The sequence below is a fragment of the Felis catus genome, chromosome B3 (assembly GCF_018350175.1).
Source record: "Felis catus isolate Fca126 chromosome B3, F.catus_Fca126_mat1.0, whole genome shotgun sequence".
Lineage (NCBI taxonomy): Eukaryota > Metazoa > Chordata > Mammalia > Carnivora > Felidae > Felis > Felis catus.
In genome coordinates, this window is record NC_058373.1 from 134,152,302 (window position 1) to 134,170,286 (window position 17,985).

Genomic DNA, 17,985 nt, shown 5'->3' on the forward strand with positions numbered 1-17,985 from the left:
CTGACTTGTACACTTTAAATGGATGGACTATATGGCATGTGATTATATTGCAGTAAAGCGATTAGAATAAAAAACATGCAGATAAAACAAATTCTGTGGCTATAACATAAATTGACCTGAAAAAGCCTTTGACAAAATGGCACAAACTATTTCTAAGGAAATTCAGTCACCATACAGTTGTGACCCTTCTTCTTCTTCGAGGAGATACTGCCTTTGAAAGAGGAAACAAATGTTAAGAATAAAAGACATTATTTTGATATTTTGCAAGCATGATTTCTTAATGATATGGTAGGGTGAGGCTAGTTTGTTTTAAAAATACATCTTTACAAATGATCTGATGGAGAGAATGCACAGTAAACTCTCCCAAGTTGACAATTATACTAAACTCTTCCTGACAATAAAATATTTAGCTGATGAAAATAAATTATAGGGCTTATGCACTGGCAGCTGTAAAGGCTGGCTCTATACAATATGCTGAACTACTCAGGAAAATCATGAAAAGCTTATATGGCAAGGCCCTAGACATGACAGCTCAATACCGAATGACCTAAAGACAAATTGCATACGTGATATGCGAGGGCAGTGGCTGGGACTGATCCTGGAAGCCCAGGAGAAATGACTTTTCTCCTGCTAAAAGGCTCGCACTTAGGAATCTATGGGCAGATGCCTTCCTGCGGACAACGGCCGGTAAGAGGCTGGGAATCTAGGAAGGCATACAGGCCCCTGAGAGTGTGAAGATAAACTTTAGTGGAGAAGAAAAATAGTCTGTTTTCTGAGGCTCTCCCTCCCCTTCCAGGAAAGAGATGATAGGGCCTGTTGAGACTGCAAAAATAAAGAATTAAAATCCTCCTTTTCATCCCTACCTTAAAGATGGAAAATGAGAGTCCCAAGTTCTCACAGCGGCATACCTGCAGAGCAACACATCCCAGAGAGAGAGCTGAAGAGACCAGGTGCGTTGCTGGCAAGACCAGCTGTGTAAATGGTGGGCCGACTGCAGAATGACAATGTGGGGTGCTCTGTTCATGAATTACTTAGAATCTCAGGACAGTGAAAGCAGAGCATTAAACCTAACATGGGGCTCTTCTGAGTGTGGGGGTCTCTGACACTGCACAGGCTGTACATCCAAGAGGCCCTGACTCTTGAGCAGCAAGCATGGCAGCAGCAAAAATCCAGGAGGCACAGAAATGTATAAGGCAGAAAACCAAGATCGTCCAAAATCCTACCACCTGGGACAACCACTGTTATCATTTTGGTGATTTTCCAGAGAATTTTCTATATTCATATATACTGCTGACCCTTCAACAACAGAGGTTTGAACTGCATGAGTCCACTTATACATGTAATTTTTTTTTTTGATAAATACAGTATAGTACTGCAAATATATTTTCTATTTCTTATGATTTTCTTAATAACATTTCCTTTTCTCTAGCTTTCTTAATTCCAAGAATACAGCATATAATACATATACAAACTATGTGTTAATCAACTGTTTATGCTATCAGTAAGGCTTCTCGTCAACAGTAGACTGTATTAGTAGTTAAGCTTTGGGGGAATCAAAAGCTACCCACAGATTTCCAACAGTGCAGGGGTTGGCACCCATAACCCCCTGCATTGTTCAAGGGTCAAGTGCACATGTAGACATTGATTCATACAGAAATGTTGCACACTCTCGTCTGTAGCCTTTTTTTAAGCTTATTAAGCTTCTTACATTATGGAGAATTTTCAAAAATGTTAAAAACACATCATTTCAATCCTATTGTCCAAATTACAAAACATAAAGATCCCTGTTCAATTTAACCAAACTCAAACCTAACTTTTGTTAGGTTTCTGAAGGGTCTTGGGTTTTTCATTACTAACAATGATGACCAATGGATATGAATAAAATGGAGTGAGGACTGAATGAGTTAATCAGCATAAAGTATTTCACAGAGTACTTGGCAAGTAACAAGCTCCCTATAAATTTTAGGGATTTTAGTATTGTGTCCTATGTAAAGACTGAACTAATTTACATTCCCAACAGCAGGGTAAAAGAAATTGGTTTTCCTAAATCCCTGCCAATTCTTCCAAATTTTTCCTTTTGTATTTTTTCTATGAATCGTTTGTTTGTGCTCTTTGACAGTTCTCCCACTGGATTCCTTACGCTTTTAAAATTTTAACTGATTTCTGTATTGGAGATACCAATCCTTTGTCATAGGAGTAACAAATGCTTTTTAAGACTTACCTCCAGTTCCTAGGACCTTGAGAAGCTCAAAATTTTCAATCCCCACCTTCTCTGCATGTCCTGTTAAATTAGCTAAAAAAAGAAAGAGAAAAAAGAAATAATTAAGGGGGTCAGGAACAGGAGGGGGCCCTTGGGGGCTTCTGAAATACCAGCAATATTTTATTACTTGACTTGGGTAGTTAAGCCAGGGTTCACTTTATAATTATTTGTTAAACTACACAGCTATGTTTTGTATACTTCCCTGTATGTTATATATTACAGGAAAACTTTTAACATGCATTTATTAGAGAGAGAGAGATAGAGAGGGAGAGAGAGAGAGATAGCACAAGTGGGGAAAGGGCAGAGGGAGGGAGACAGAGTATCTGCAGCAGGTTTTGCACTGTGAGCACTGAGCCCAGTGTGGGGTTGGAACTAACCAACTATGAGATCATGACCTGAGCCAAAATCAAAAGTCAGACCTGAATAAAATCTAATATCTCTGCCAGCTCTAAAATTTGTTTGAAAGTATTAACTCTTTAAAAACATATTCTGGGGACGCCTGGGTGGCTCAGCTGGTTAAGCGTCCGACTTCAGCTCAGGTCATGATCTCACAGTTCGTGGGTTCAAGCCCCACGCAGGACTCTGTGCTGACAGCTCAGAGCCTGGAGCCTGCTTCAAATTCTGTGTCTCCCTCTCTCTCTGCCCCTCCCCTGCTCATGCTCTGTCTCTCTCTCTCTCTGTCAAAAATAAATAAACATTTAAAAAAAATTTTAAAAACTGGTTAAAGTGGTAAATTTGATACGTATATGATACGTATTTTACCACAACTACAAGAAAGAAGGCGCTCTGTAAACTGTGGGCTTTGGGTGAAAATAACGTCACAGAACTGGCTCATAGGCTGTACCAAATGAGACACACTAATGTAAGATGTTCAGAGGGGAGGCTCTGGGAGAAGGTGGAGGCGGGTGCTCTGCAGGAACTCTCTGCACTTCCTGCTCAATTCTCTATAAATTAAAATCGCTCTAAAAAATGAAGTCTTCAGGGGCACCTGGGTGGCTCAGTCGGTTAAGCATTGGACTTCACCTCAGGTCATGATCTCGCAGTTTGTGAGTTTGAGCCCTGCATTGGGCTCTGTGATGACAGCTCAGAGCCTGGAGCCTGCTTCAGATTCTGTGTCTCTCTCTGCCCTTCCTTCACTCATGCTCTGTCTCTCTAAAATAAACAAATGTTAAAAAAAATTTTTAATAAAAAATATTCTGTCCTAGATAAACAAAATTAGGATATCTTACAAATGAGCATTTTCCAAAATATATTCCATTGATTCTGGTCCTATACTACAAGATGTTAATAGGTGTTATGTTTAGGGGGAAAAGATGCTTTCAAGTCAAATAAACCTGAAATGATCGGCTTAAACAAAGTTAATCAGGTTACAGGTTTCTTTACTGCTGAACTTCATAGACTCTACACCATGAAAATCTGCATGTGAATCTAAAACTCAGATACTGTATTTACCAAATTTATTGGATCACAAAATTATTTTTTTATGGCAATACCTATGAATATTGTGCCAACCAGCATTCTATAGATGTGGTTAAAGGAGGCCTAAGCTAAATTCTATTTCTACCACTTAAAAGCCATGTGACCTTGAACAAATTAATTAACTTCTCTGTGTCTCAGGTCCCCTCTAGTGTAAATGAGGATAATAAAAATATCTACCCTCAAAGCACATTGATGTCTGCAATTTGCTTTGAAATGCTTAAAAAAATAAGATGGATTAAGGGGTGAATAGAGGTATGGACAGATATGTGATAAAGCGAATACGATAAATGTTAATTACAGAATCTAGACAGTGAGTGGGAGGGTGTTCAACATGTAGTTCTTCCAAATTCTCTGTATATTTGAAAATGCCCATAATAAAATGGCAGAAAATAAAATAACACCTACCTCATAGGGATCTGATGCGGATTCAAGGAGTTAAATTTATACGGAGCTTGTTGTGTGCCACAGAGCATCATTATAAGTGTTTGCAAATAAATAATGCTCTGGGCCTCCAACTTCAAGCAAATCAGACCCAACTGCGAACTTCTAGAATTAAAAGTTTCAGGGGGATAAGTGACTTCAGTGTCCTTCCAAAGTTTAACTAAATGCATAATTAAAATATTTTAATTGTGGTCAAACCATGTAACATAAAATTTACCACCTAAACCATTTTTAAGTATATAATACAGTGGTGTTAAGTACATGTACTGTGTTTGCAACAGATCTCTGGAACTTTTTAATTTTGCACACCAAACCCTATACCCATTGAACTTAACCTACTGACAATTTAATGAAATTGTTGAGATGGCTGGATTTGGGTTTACCATTTTATTACTTGTTTTTAACTTGCCTCTTCCCTTTAAGTAACCTCTACACCCAACGTGGGGCCCGCACTCACAACCCCAAGATCAAGAGTCAGCCAGGAGCCCCTTAACTTGTTTTTTCTGTTTGTCCCCATGTTTCTACTTTCCTGACTTAAAAACAACAACAACAACAACAACAAAATATTTAAATGGTTTTTAGAATTTCATTTCAATTTTCACGTGGCATTTTAGCTCTACTTTGTTACATTATTAGTGCAGTTGTTGCCCTAAGGAGTACAGTGTACATCTTTAATTACCCACAGTCCTCTTATAATTAATACTGTTCCATTTCCCTAAAACTATAGAAACTTTGTAATCATTCTTTATGGATTATTGATATATATTAAATGGAGTTAATATCTTCTATATATGCGATTATGCACAAGACAATGCTATCAGTTTTCCTTATATGATTTACAAAGAAAGAGGAAAGAGAGAGACTTCTGCATATCTGTAGATATTTATCATTTTTGATGATCTTTCTTATCTTTTCCAAGGATCCAAAATTTCATCTGGTGTAAGTTTTCTTGAGCCTCGAAGAACTTCCTTTGACATTTCTTGTAGCGCAGAATTCTCCAAGTTTTCTTTTATCTGAAAGTCTTTCTTACCTTCATTCAAATCTTTTTATTGAGATATTCACATTCCATAAAACTCACCCTTCTAAAGCGTATCTGTCCATGCTTTTTAGTCTATTCACAAGTTGGGTCACTGCTGCCACTAACTAAATCTGGAATCCTCTTCATTTTTGAAGCATATTTTTCTTCGATAAAGAATTCTGGGTTGACAGGCTTTTTTCTTTTCTTCCAGCACTTTTTTTTCCTGCTTATTTATTTATTTTTTAATATGAAATTTATTGTCCAATTGGTTTCCATACAACACCCAGTGCTCATCTCAACAGGTGCCCTCCTCAATATCCAGCACTTTATATAAACATGTTCTTCCATTCTCTTTTGGCCTCCATAGTTTCCCAGGTGAAGGCAGTAATTTAAATGTATCATGTTTCTCTTACTGCTTTCAACATTTGCTTTTGAAAGTTTTGCCGTGATGTGTACTGATGTGGACTTCTTTGGGTTCAGTCACCCTGGTATTCACTAAGGATCTTGTATCTGTAAGTTTCTGTTTTTCATCAAATTTGGGGGGTTTCAGCCTTAATTTTTCAAAAGAAAATTTTCTATCCCATTCTGTCTCTCCTCTGAAATTTCAATTATGTCCATGTTAGATTGTTTGATTCAACCTGAAAAGTCCCTGAGACTCTGTTCATTCCCCCCCCCCATATGTTTTCTCTCTGTTCTTCAAATTGATTTCTATCGCTCTATCTTCAAAGTTCACGTACTTTTCCTTTTGCACCTCCATTCAACTGTTAAATCCAGCTACTGAATTTTTATTTCAAATATTGTATTTTTCAACTCTAGAACTTCCATTTGGTTCTTTTTCATTGTTTCTATTTTCCTGATAGGATTTCTTGTTTTGTTATTCACTGAGAGCATGACGTTTTATTTCACTGAGGATATTATAACAGCTGCTTTAAAAGCCTTGCCTGGTACAGCCAATATCTCGTTCATCTCAGGGTAGAATTCAACTGATTTTCTTCCTCTCTGATATGTTCCATTTTCTTGATTCTCCATATATGGGGTAATTATGGACTGTAGAAATGTTCATTTGTGGAGATGAGAGATTGTTTTTTTTCTCCAGTGACAGTTGTTTCTTTCATTTAGCCGGCAAATATCTTGGGTCGGCTTGAACTGTAAACTATTTTTCTTAGGAGGCAGCTCCAGTCCAGTTGAGATTTTTTGTCTTTACCCGAGTTTTTCTGAGTCCACTGTACTCATGCAGGGCTCAGAGGGCAGTCAGAGATGTGTGCTCACAAAAGCTAAGGACTCCCCCTCCTCTGGCTCTTCTTTTTCTGGGATTTCTCCCCTATCTTCAGTGATCAGGGTTCTCTGGTTTCAGTTTTCTAGTCTCCCTGGCCAAAGAGACTACTGTTTTTCCACCAGAGTCCCCAGAGTACAGACTGTACTTAGCCTGAAGCTAAAATCGGTGAAAAGGCAAAGTTACTTCTTATAGCTCCCTCCCTTCCCTCCTCCAACTGTGTACTCCCCAGTAGAGTCTATCTGCTTCTGTTCACTCTCCAGTGCCTTAAATAGTTGCTTTTTACATTAAATCCAGGTTTTACAGCTGTTTTCTACAATGGAATTCTCCAGCAGACGGTCTTTTTGTGAAATTATGAGAAAGAAAAGTCTTCCCTCATTACAGTCAACATCATGAAGGGGAGCAGAACATGCCCCCTCCAAATAAGCCACTTGGGCATACTGGTTCTTTAGAATTAAAGTTCCTTAAGACACAGCCAGTGAAAGGACAGTGACCTCCTGGGTCTACCTTGAAGGCAGCAAATAAATCTCTCATTTGAAAGGTATCCTCCCTGTACTAGGAGGGTAGAAGGCTCTTATTATCAGAAATAGGATGTAGGGCCAAGAAAAGCTATATAAACAAACTGTTACTGCCTCCCTAATTTGATACCCAAGACTAAACCCTTTTGTCAATTCTTCACAAAGCTACCTGCTTTGGTCACTTCTTTCAGTCTTGTATTTCTTTAGGCTCCTGTACATACAAAATTACATGTGGGTTTTTTTCCCCTGTTAACTTGTGTTATATCAATTTAATTATTAGGCCAGCCAAAGAACCTAGAAGAAAGGAAGGGAAAGGTTCTCCTCCCCTACAATTACAGAGTTTCTACCTTAACTACTCCCCTCGCAAGTTAACTTCAAAGAGTAAAATAAAATTAAAAAGGTAATTTGATATAAGCCCAACTCAGGGATCTTGAACTTAATATCCATATAATTCTTTTACATGACATCTGTTAAGCAAAGTGAGTAATCAGACATATGGAAGCAAATTAATAGGAAGCTCTATCAATATTTAGGCATGGGGAAGAATTTATCAGTTATAAAGACTTTTCACTGTGTTAACAATAAAACATATAGACAAATGGTAAATATGATACTATATATAGAATCCTAAGAACCGACAAACATATATTTGGGCATGTGAGTCTAGGTGTCTAAATGGTTCTCATTTCTATGCTATTGTCACTATTTAGAAGCCTTTGAATATGAAAGTCTAAAACTATATTTCTCTTAATTAAATTATTAAGCCAAGATCAAGAGCTCCAACTTCCCAGCACAATACCAACATTTATTAGAACAAGACTTAAAATATTTACACATTGTATTTCACCCTGGAGGTAAAGTAAACATCAGCCAATCACAGAAATCTGCATTTCTGAGTCATCGCATGCCTTAGTAAAGTCCAAAATGTATGCTGATCAGGAGCTACTCCATGCCTGGGGCCAGACCGTACCAGAACCGAGCATTTAGAACTGAGAGACAGAACCGTCCATTGTTTGCCTTCCTACGTGAAAGTAAATGGCACTTTATGGTGCTTGCAGGAGCTCCTTTTCCCGTGCCAGGCAAGCCTCTGCCCACCCCCTGTCTAGTCCTACCCACAGGTAAGAGCAGTTACTAATCTAATTATTCAAGAGTCCAAAATCCTGACTGGGCACAGTTAACAGTAGGTGGGGTCACTGTGTTAAAGCAACAGTCTCCACACAAGGTTTGTTTTATTGCCTCCAACTCCTGGCCTGGCCTGGCCTGACCTCCTGAGGCCCAGTGGCCATTCTCTTGCACTTCTCCTTCACTATACAGCAGTCCCCTTATCCACAGTTTCACCTTCTGTGGTTTCAGTTACCCACAGTTCACCATGGGCCGGGCACAGATGATCCTCCTTCTGACCATCCTCAGAAGGTCAATAGTAGCCAAACGCTATGTTACAATGCCTACATCATCCACCTCACCTCAGCTCTTCATCACACAGGCATTTTATTTTCTCACATCATCACAAGAAGGGTGAGTACAGTTCAATAAGATAGTTTGAGAGAGTGACCACAGTCTCACAACTTTCATTACAATACACTGTTGTAACTGTCCTGATTATTAAGTATTGTTGTTAAATCTTACTGTGCTTAATTTATAAAGTAAATTTTATTATAGGTATATATGTATAGGAGGATGCATAGTATATAGAGGGTTTGGTACTATCTGTGGTTTCAGGCATCTGCTGGGGGGTCTTGGAATCGATCTCCCATGGGTAAGGTGGGAGACTACTGTATACAATAATCAACTAAGCAGATTCAGAGGTTCTTTTGGGACTTGGTTCACTTACTAGTTTGTTCTCCCCTCCAGTTTTTGGTTTTTTTTTTTTTTTTGAGAGCGAGAAAGAGAGAGAGACAGAGAAAAAGAGAGAGAGAGAGAGAGAGAGAGAGAGAGAGAGAGAGAGAGAGAGAGAGAGAGAGAGAATCTTAAGCAGGCTCCATAGTAAGTGTGGAGCCTGACATAGGGCTCAATCACACAACCCTGGGATCATGACCTGAGCCAAAATCAAGAGTCCCATGCTCAACCGACTGAGCCACCCAGGTGCCCCTCCCCTCCAAATCAAACACTCATCTCAACATGCTGATTGAATGTGATGGGGTAATTGGTGATTGGATGAAGTTGGAAGGGAAGCAGGAGTCCCGACATAGGCCTTAAGCCCAAACTGCTTGCACCAAGGCCACTGTTAAGGAGACTTCTACACTGATGTGCTGGAAGTTTACAAGCCTTTATTAATGTGGCACCTCTGAGTCCCACTGGCTACTACTGTTCCTTTCAGACAGTCCCCTCATGACTCCCAAAGGATAAGAGTAGATTGGCTGGACAGAGGTTGGGCATTTCTGGATTTCTGGCTCTAATAACTTAATGGCACCAAAACCTTACCCTCAGCTCCCAAATCCTAACTAAAAGGATTAACTCCTTCCCACAGAAAGAATGCCTTATGAAACCTCTTCACAAATATATAAAATAACAAAGAATATCAACAAACTATTTAGTTGCTACATAAGCTATTAATTAGTACATAATAGTACAACCATGTCAGTTATTTGTGTCTAGCAGCTTTTTCAATGCCTATCTCATGAGTTGTTAAATATTAGTAAGCACAGACTAAAACAAAGAAAATATTTTTAAACCTTTCAAGATCTATGTTAGGCCTATCTCTATTGTTAATCAGCTCAGACAGTCTCTTCTCATCAAAAGGATTTTTTTTTTTACATTAATGCATTACTCAGTTTATTCATTTAGAAAAGATAATGCTTTCATAAAGCAATTTTCACCAGTTTTTTTCTTATTAAGATATTGGAAACTACCCCCATTGAAAATCTTTCACTTCTTCATTAGTGTTATTATCCTATAATGCATATTTCCTGATAAGGAAATCACTTTTAAGGGTGAATTTCATGAGTTCCTTTACAAGAAGTCAATGGAACTTTACAAAAGATTTGCCAAAACTTAAACGAATTTCAGTTGTTTAACTGATTCTCTTTAGAAAACAGTCTGACTTATTAATAGCTCTTAAAGGAAAAATCTTGTCTTACACGATGAATATAAAGTACTTGGTGTTTTACGCTACAACTGGATTCCTTTGATTCCTTGTATAATAATATGGTTGTGTGCCCGTGTAGGAAAATATGGCTGATGTATTTTTTTAAATAATAAATTTAGACAAACCAGATAACTGTCTTTTCTCCCAAATTTAAATAACTTTGTTGTTTGTTCTATTATTATAAAATAATCCTGGTTTGTGGCTTAAAAAAAAATAGACAATATAAATAGGTCTAAAGTAAACCTTGAAAATCTCCCATATTCCCAGCAAAGATTACTATTTGTAATCCTTGGCACCTCCTTCCAGGATTTGAGCCATAAACTTATGATTGATAAATGGCTTCTTAACCCAACTTTCTAGGCAATTCCACCAAAAGTAATTTGTAACGCATCTTACCTATGACCATTTCTTTTAACTTGAGATGTTTAAGTTGGAACTTCCCAATCTCATGGAGGAAAACAATCAGGAAAAACACATTTCTCATTCTGTTGCCATAGTTTCTGCTAAGCTGCACAAATGTAATTGCTCAGAGCATGTGCCGAAATCATTTGATTAGATCCAAGAATTCACTTGTGTTAAAGCTAAGAAAAGGCTTCATTTAAAGCACTTTTACAATTAAAGTAAAAGTAAAGAAGAAGAAGAATGCTTTTGAAGCCATTTCAAGTAAGTTGTTAGTAAATGAGTGAGGTACTCAGATACCATTTTATTCAATGGATTAATCACTTAATAAACTTGCAATAAACTACAAGAAATGTAATTTATTAGAAAGGATTATGGAGTCTATGGATATTGGGGGGGATATCATTGTCATGTAAAGCTACTTACAAATGCTCACTGAGAATACAAGTTCTCATTTACTCATTTAACAAACATTCACTGGGTACCTACTGACACATGAGCCAGCTGTTCGGTCTTTAAGAAGTATATGATTTGAAAATAAGAGATCAGCTAGGGAATTCTGGGCTAGAAGAATATCAGGAGCAAAAGCATAAGTAGGAATAAGTCTTTTCCTAATACAGAATAAGAAGAGGATTGTTCTAATTAGCTACAATGGGCTTATGTGGGAAAAACAGAAAAATATTACATCAAGTAGGAACAGGAAACCAGGGGATTCAAAACTTAGAATGCCAGACTGGTTTCAATTGAATCCATAAACAATAATGGCTCTTGACAAGATGAAAGTAAGCTTTTAGAAAACTGCTTTGGCAGTAGTGTGCCATGTGGAAAGCAGCAAGGGGAAGACTAAAGCTAAAAGGTGGTGAGGTGAATGCAATAAACCAGATGTGTGCTAACAAGACTCTGGTCTGAGTAGAAACTAGAGCAAAGAGGAACGAGCGAACCTAAGAATCACTGCAATATTCAGTTCAAGAAACATTTGCTGAACCCCTGATTTGGGTGCTGAGACCACAAAAGCAAACAGGACAGGGTCCCCCCTTTCAAAAACAAATAAATGAAACTCTGTTCCTCCCTCTGCCCTTTGGCCCCATATCTAAAGTACAAGAAATGAAAGTCTGGTGAATGGTAGTGTTACTGGTGAATATTGTGGAAAGGGGAAGTTGAACGGGGAAGTTTTGGGGTTTCAACACTGATTGTGGAGGGACAGCTAGGCATTCCGAAAAGGCTGCCATGTAGACAGTTCTAGACAAGGAACTGAAGTTTGGCAGAGACAGCACACTGATGGGGTTCAGAACATGCCATCCACCCACCAAACACAGCACCTTGGCATGGTGGATATTTTAAACTGAAGTAATCTCAGAATCAACAGCAGGTACAGGAAGGAGTTTCTGACCTTCCCCTGAAGCAAGACCTCCTGTGAAACGCACCCTCCCTGTACCAGAGGAAGGAGCATCCCTATCTCTTTTTTTCATTTTTATTTTTTATAAAAAAATATTTTTAGTTAATTTACTTATTTATTTTGAGAGAGAGAGAGAGAGCACACAAGCGGAGGAGGGGCAGAGAGAGAAGGAGAGACAGAATCCCAAGCAGGCTCAGCGCCATCAGTGCAGAAGTCTGATGCCGGGCATGAACTCATGAACCATGAGATCATGACTTGAGCCGAGATCAAGAGTCCGATGCTTAACTGACTAAGCCACCCAGGAGTCCCATGAGCATCCCTATCTCTGTAGACAAGGGACACAGGGAGGAGTGTGAACAAACAGGCCTTGCTAGGTTTCTCCCCAGTTACCACACTTACCTCATACCTTGGTCCTCTCTTACTCCTTTTCTACAACTTTCCACTCCATCAAACCTAACACGATAATGCACAGGTTTATGTCTCCTGGGTCTTCCTTTCCTTATGAAGGCTCCCATGTCACATAAGACTTTTTACATAAATTTGTATGTTCTTCTCATATTAATCTGTCTTTTGTTCCAGAGGTCCCAAAGAACTTAGAAGGGCAGAGGGAAAACAAGTTATTAGGAGAGGAGCAAACACTTTAAGAAAAAAGTCCTCAGGAGACCACACAAAAAGAAGGGCAAGTCTTGATGACAATCAGGAGTTAGGATGCAGGAAGAAAAAGAGCCAGAGAAAAGGTGGGAAAATGAACAGTGTACAGAATCCGAAAGAAAGAATGCCAGGAAAAAACAAAAAAACAAAAACAAAAAAACCCAACCCTCATTAACGACGAAGTCAAAAGGCGGCACAACGGGAAATGTAGATTTGGTCTTTGTCGAGGCTCCCAGCACACAGCTTCTAGAAGCTTAGGAAATGTCCAGAGTGGTAAGAGTGTCTTTTGTATGCTAAAATGACTGGGGGCTAAGGGCCCCAAAGAACTTCAGGTTGGGGACTGGTTGCTAGAAAGACCTAGGACTTTCAGCCCCACCCTCCCCTCTGTCCCCTCCAGGGAAGAGAGAGGCGCCAGGGATTAAGTTAATCACCAATGGCCAGTGATTTAACCAGTCATGCCTATATCATGAAATCTCCAGAAAAAAAACCCTGAACACTGGTTCTGAGAGCTTAGGGCTGGTGAACACAGAGGTGCTGGGATGGTGGTGCTCCCTGACGGGGCGCGCGAGTTGCACAGTTCCCTGCTGCTCCCCTATTACCAACACCTTGTCCTGAGCATCTCTTCCAGTTGGCTGTTCCTGAGTCATAGTTTCATCCCCAAGTCTAGGCTGGGAGGTCAGGGTATATGGCTGGGGAGGGGCAAACAAGACAACAACCTTAAAAACCATGGAAACACTTCATTCGATTTAAGGATACGAAAGGAAGGAACAGAGCGAGAATGGGAAAAGAATTATATGAAATATTTTTCCAACTCAGCAGTCAGATGAAAGAGAAGGCCTGTGGGCAGAGAGAGTAGATCCTTCGGGAAGGGATAAATGATGGGATCCAGGACAGAAAGAGAGAAGGATTAAAAGACAGAGAGAAGAATAAGGCTGTGTTAAGGATGGAAAAAAAGATTATCCGTGGTCTTTCTACTCCAGGCGGGAGTACCAGAGAAGCAATGCATTGAGTCAACAGCAAAATGCCTCAGAAATCAGCTTGGCCAACATGCACAGGGGGATGAAATGAGATCTCTAAAAAGTCACCTTATGAGACAAAAACCACTATAAACCTAGAATCTGAACTGTCGAAACTACAGAAAGAACTAAGATATTTAAAGAGTGGACAACAACAGGTAGATGGGAAAAAATGAACACTAAAAAACATAATGCCAAATGAGGTAATGTGTTTCTAGCACTTTCCAGGGGACACCCTGTTCATTAGCTTCAAATACCAGGTCCCCTAGGAAGCAACACCCCTATCCCGGAGACGGCCATATTGTTCTCCTAAGCCTTTCTCTGGTAGAGTACACAACCAACTCCCTTTTTTTCTAATTCCATGCTTTGCAAGCAGCCCTATTTTACATTGATAGCCTTACCCAAAAGGAAAACATGCACTCATCAAGCAAACACAAGTGTTTCAGGTAGTCGTTTGTGTTTCCCGCTCTAAATTGGTCAAGTGTCATTTGAGTTGATACATCAATCTTTTGAGATTCTAATTATAGCTACATGCATGAAACTGGAGCACGAGGAGAAGACACAAATGACAGAACAATCCAGCATCAATCTTGTCACTATCAAGAACACTTCAATAACAGCAATAACTATAAGACAACATAGTAGCGTACTGTGACCTTGTCAATGGTTTTGTGACTTTTTTCATCTCGGAAGAAAAGAAGAACAATTACAGAAAGCAGCATTGTGAGATTAGCCGCAAGTGCAACAGGAAGTAGGGCAACAGCCTGTCCCCGCTGAAACCAAAACAATTAAGCCATGATTTATTATAAATCTGTGATCTACAGAACACCAACTTAGAAAGCTTAAACACTACTCATCTTACACAAGAGCCTGCCCAACTTTCAGGCACTTAACAGGTTTATTTTCCTCTCTGAGACATTATCTCATCAATTTAAAAAAAAGGGTGGGGGGACAAAGCCTAACAAGTCAATAAAAAAAAAGTTCCTGTTTTTGGTAAAGAAAGGAGTTTCAGTCCTGGCTCAAATTCCCTATTCCTCAATAATTACTTTCACCTTCCCCTTTCTAGCACCTTCAATGTTAAAGAAATCAACACTGACCTCTAATTTCCAAGTACTGGGGAGAATAAGATCACAGCACGATATTGTAGACATTTCTCTCTTTTTAGAACTTTTCTTTTATCATGAACTGTAACAGAAAAAGTCTCAGAGGTGGCAGCAATTATAACCCCACCATCCTAATACTACTAGCTACTCTCATCTTGTACATTCATTTCCACTTTTTTCTCGTGTATGTATCCTAGTTACTGGCTGGGGCTTGCCAGCTCAATAATCTAGACCAAAGGAGTCACACCAGCAGAGCCAAGACTTGTGCTGGTCCAAAGCCTTTCCCTCCCCTCCAAGGCTTCTCTCAATTCCCAGGAGAGCTGACATATCCTCAGTGCCCTCTGAGATCCTCAGGTACCTCTGCTCCGCACTGCTCGATCCCTGTGTGACAGGGGCTCCTCCCGAGTTCTATGAAAGTAACAAAACCCGAACACAGGCAGAAAGCATCCCTTGGTAAGAAAGGCTTTGGTGGAGATTTCTGGAGAAAGGCAGAGATTTCTGGCACACAGGGCAGCAATGAAAAGGGAGCCAGAAGGAGGAGCAGTCTTAATTTCTCACCGTCTTCCAGTCTTTGAAGGAAGGGGTCTTTACCTCACCTATTCCCTGGCTTCACAAGGCTTTTCTGACTTTCCTCCTTTTCTCTCTCTCTTTCTCTCTGAGGAGCAAACCCAACAAATCTGTCCCCGTGTTTCCTGTCAGGCAGCTTCCTCTACTTCTGACCTCTCAGCCCTAGCTAACACCCATACTCCCATCCCTGAGTGAGCTTGAGGTCAAGGCAATACCCGCCTGCAAGGCCGCTCCCTCCATACAAAGAATTCTGGTGCCCATTGCTGTGATAACACATTTCCCTCCTCCCTACCTAGAGCAAACGATACTAAGTGAACAATACTCTGAACGCTTACTTGTATCCAGGATTGTGCACACCAGTGGCAACACCGGAGTGGACATCCTCCCTGATGCCAAGCAGCTCAGGGGCCAGAGGAGGCGCTCGGGCAAGTGAAGAAGCCACAGGCACAAACACCACTACAGAGGCACGAGGCACGCAGAACACCCAGAGGACGTCTGACCACATCTGAAGGTTTGGGGAAGTGAGGCACCGATGGGGGGAAAAAAAAAAAAAAGGCCTGCATGTCCGAAGAAAACACAAAACTACCACGATGACAGAGAACACAGCATGTCTGGGAAGCAGCAATTAGCGCGGACAGGCAAACACCAAAGGAGGAAAGGGCAGGAAGGCACGGCCAGACTTGAGGCAGGAACCAGCTCGTGAAAGACTCTGATTTGAAAAGGTACATATTTTGTTCTACAGGCAACAGGAGCCAATGAAAGCTTTTAAGCAGAGAATTGAGATAATCAGTTCTGTACCTTAGAAAGACCAGCAGCAGCAGCAGCGTGGAAAATGAGTTAGAAAGGGATTCACGTGGAAGACAGCGAAGCCGACGCACAGGTTGCTATAATGGTTGAGGCCAGAAACGATACAGGCTACACTAAGGCGCTGAAGTTAGGAAAAGAGAAGAGAAGGAAATTCCTTAGTATGTTATTTATTAATACTCCTAAGCACAAAGCCAAAACATCGGAAAGTACTAAAATTACAAAATTCTGAAAAGCTGTTACAATCCCTTCAATTCAAAATGGTAATCCATCAATGACCACGAAATCACAAAGTACTTGGAATAAAAGACAAGATAAATCTTCAAAATGTTGTACATGAACTGTATTCATTTGTTAAAACTCAGAACTCTATGCCAGTGAGAGTGAATTCTACTGTATGTAAGTTATACTTCGATACAAAAATATGGGAGCTATAAATATTTTTTTTTGTTTTGGGGGGTTTTTCCCATGAAAATATTTTCTGAACACAAATGTTACATAGAAGAGATTTTCAGATTCAACTAGAATTTTCTTGATATGTACTTGGTTATCGTAAGATACAGATGTGGGAGGGGGTCTATAGATTTGGTAAACATAAACTTTGTGAGTTAAAACTACGTGAAATGTCTGTGGGATTTCCAAATGAAGATGAACAATACACAGTCAAGAATTTTACTGTAGTAAGATGATTTGAAAATTCACAATTATTATAAAACATACAGCTTTACAAGAACAGTCAACTTGAATACTTCATTTCCTGGCCATGTCGCATGACTGAACTTAATACATACAAAGATGTGAAGACAAAGATAATTTAGGGAATATAGCACATCAAAAGGATTGTGTAGACGTTTTTAGAAGACTTCCTTTCAAAAGTAAGCTCCCTCAGTGTTAGTTTATCACTTAATGTTAACTTATCAGTCATTAGCTATCTGACAGACAATTTAGAGACAACTGTGCTCTGAACCTGAATCTGGATAGACAACAGAACCACGTTACTGACACTCGGCACAGCTTTCCTTATTCTTTTTTTTCTTTTCTTTTTTTTTTTTTTTCAACGTTTTTTTATTTATTTTGGGGACAGAGAGAGACAGACCATGAACGGGGGAGGGGCAGAGAGAGAGGGAGACACAGAATCGGAAACAGGCTCCAGGCTCTGAGCCATCAGCCCAGAGCCTGATGCGGGGCTCGAACTCACGGACCGCGAGATCGTGACCTGGCTGAAGTCGGACGCTTAACCGACTGCGCCACCCAGGCGCCCCTCAGCTTTCCTTATTCTTAAGGTATATGTTCATTTGCGATGGAAATCACGCGGCAGTATTTTGGTAGGCAAAAAATTAGCCAACTTACAAATGATAAAAACCTTAAACCGTTACAGAAGGTAAATACTCCAGATTCCAATGTGCTACCAAAATTATTTTGGTATTTGTTGACATACTTGAAATTGTACCTTCCACGCAAGATATAGTTTTCAAATAGTCCAAAGTAATATTCCCAAGAGTCAGATTTCAATTTGATGTAAGAAAATACAGCAGCACTTTGTTCCTCCTAAGCCATACCTCATTTTTCCACTGCAATTCTAGTGTCGCCTCTACGTTTGATTCTATTATGAGAAAGTACTTTACCAACACCCTTTCCTTTTTCTGTTTTCCAGAGGACATGCTGCTAATAGTGCCAGTTTGGTTTCTATTAGCACTTAAATGTAGCAGCCTTGCATCAGATCAGTTTGCAGTAATATGTGCCTATGGCTATAAACTTCCAGAGGGGCTACCGCCAACCGGCTTCTCAACAACAGTTCTACTTACAAAAAATATCAATTTTGACTCCTAGTGAATGAACTAACTTCATGCTTATGAACACTGGGGACCGGACAGACTAAATTCATCCCGTCTTATCCCATCCTTCCTCTATCTCAGTTTTAACGATCTTCTCTACCACAACCAGCCTCTGACACCAAGTCTGCATTTTACTTACT

At 39.8% G+C, this 17,985-nt stretch overlaps 1 protein-coding gene across 1 annotated transcript in view; it reads right to left on the reverse strand.

Moving 5' to 3' along the window:
* Window positions 1-17,985, reverse strand: part of RPS6KA5 (ribosomal protein S6 kinase A5) — a 177,556-nt gene that overhangs the window by 124,775 nt on the left and 34,796 nt on the right. The window contains 1 exon segment of the mRNA XM_003987915.6: window positions 2,222-2,293. Within this exon segment, the coding sequence (XP_003987964.2) occupies window positions 2,222-2,293 (72 nt within the window).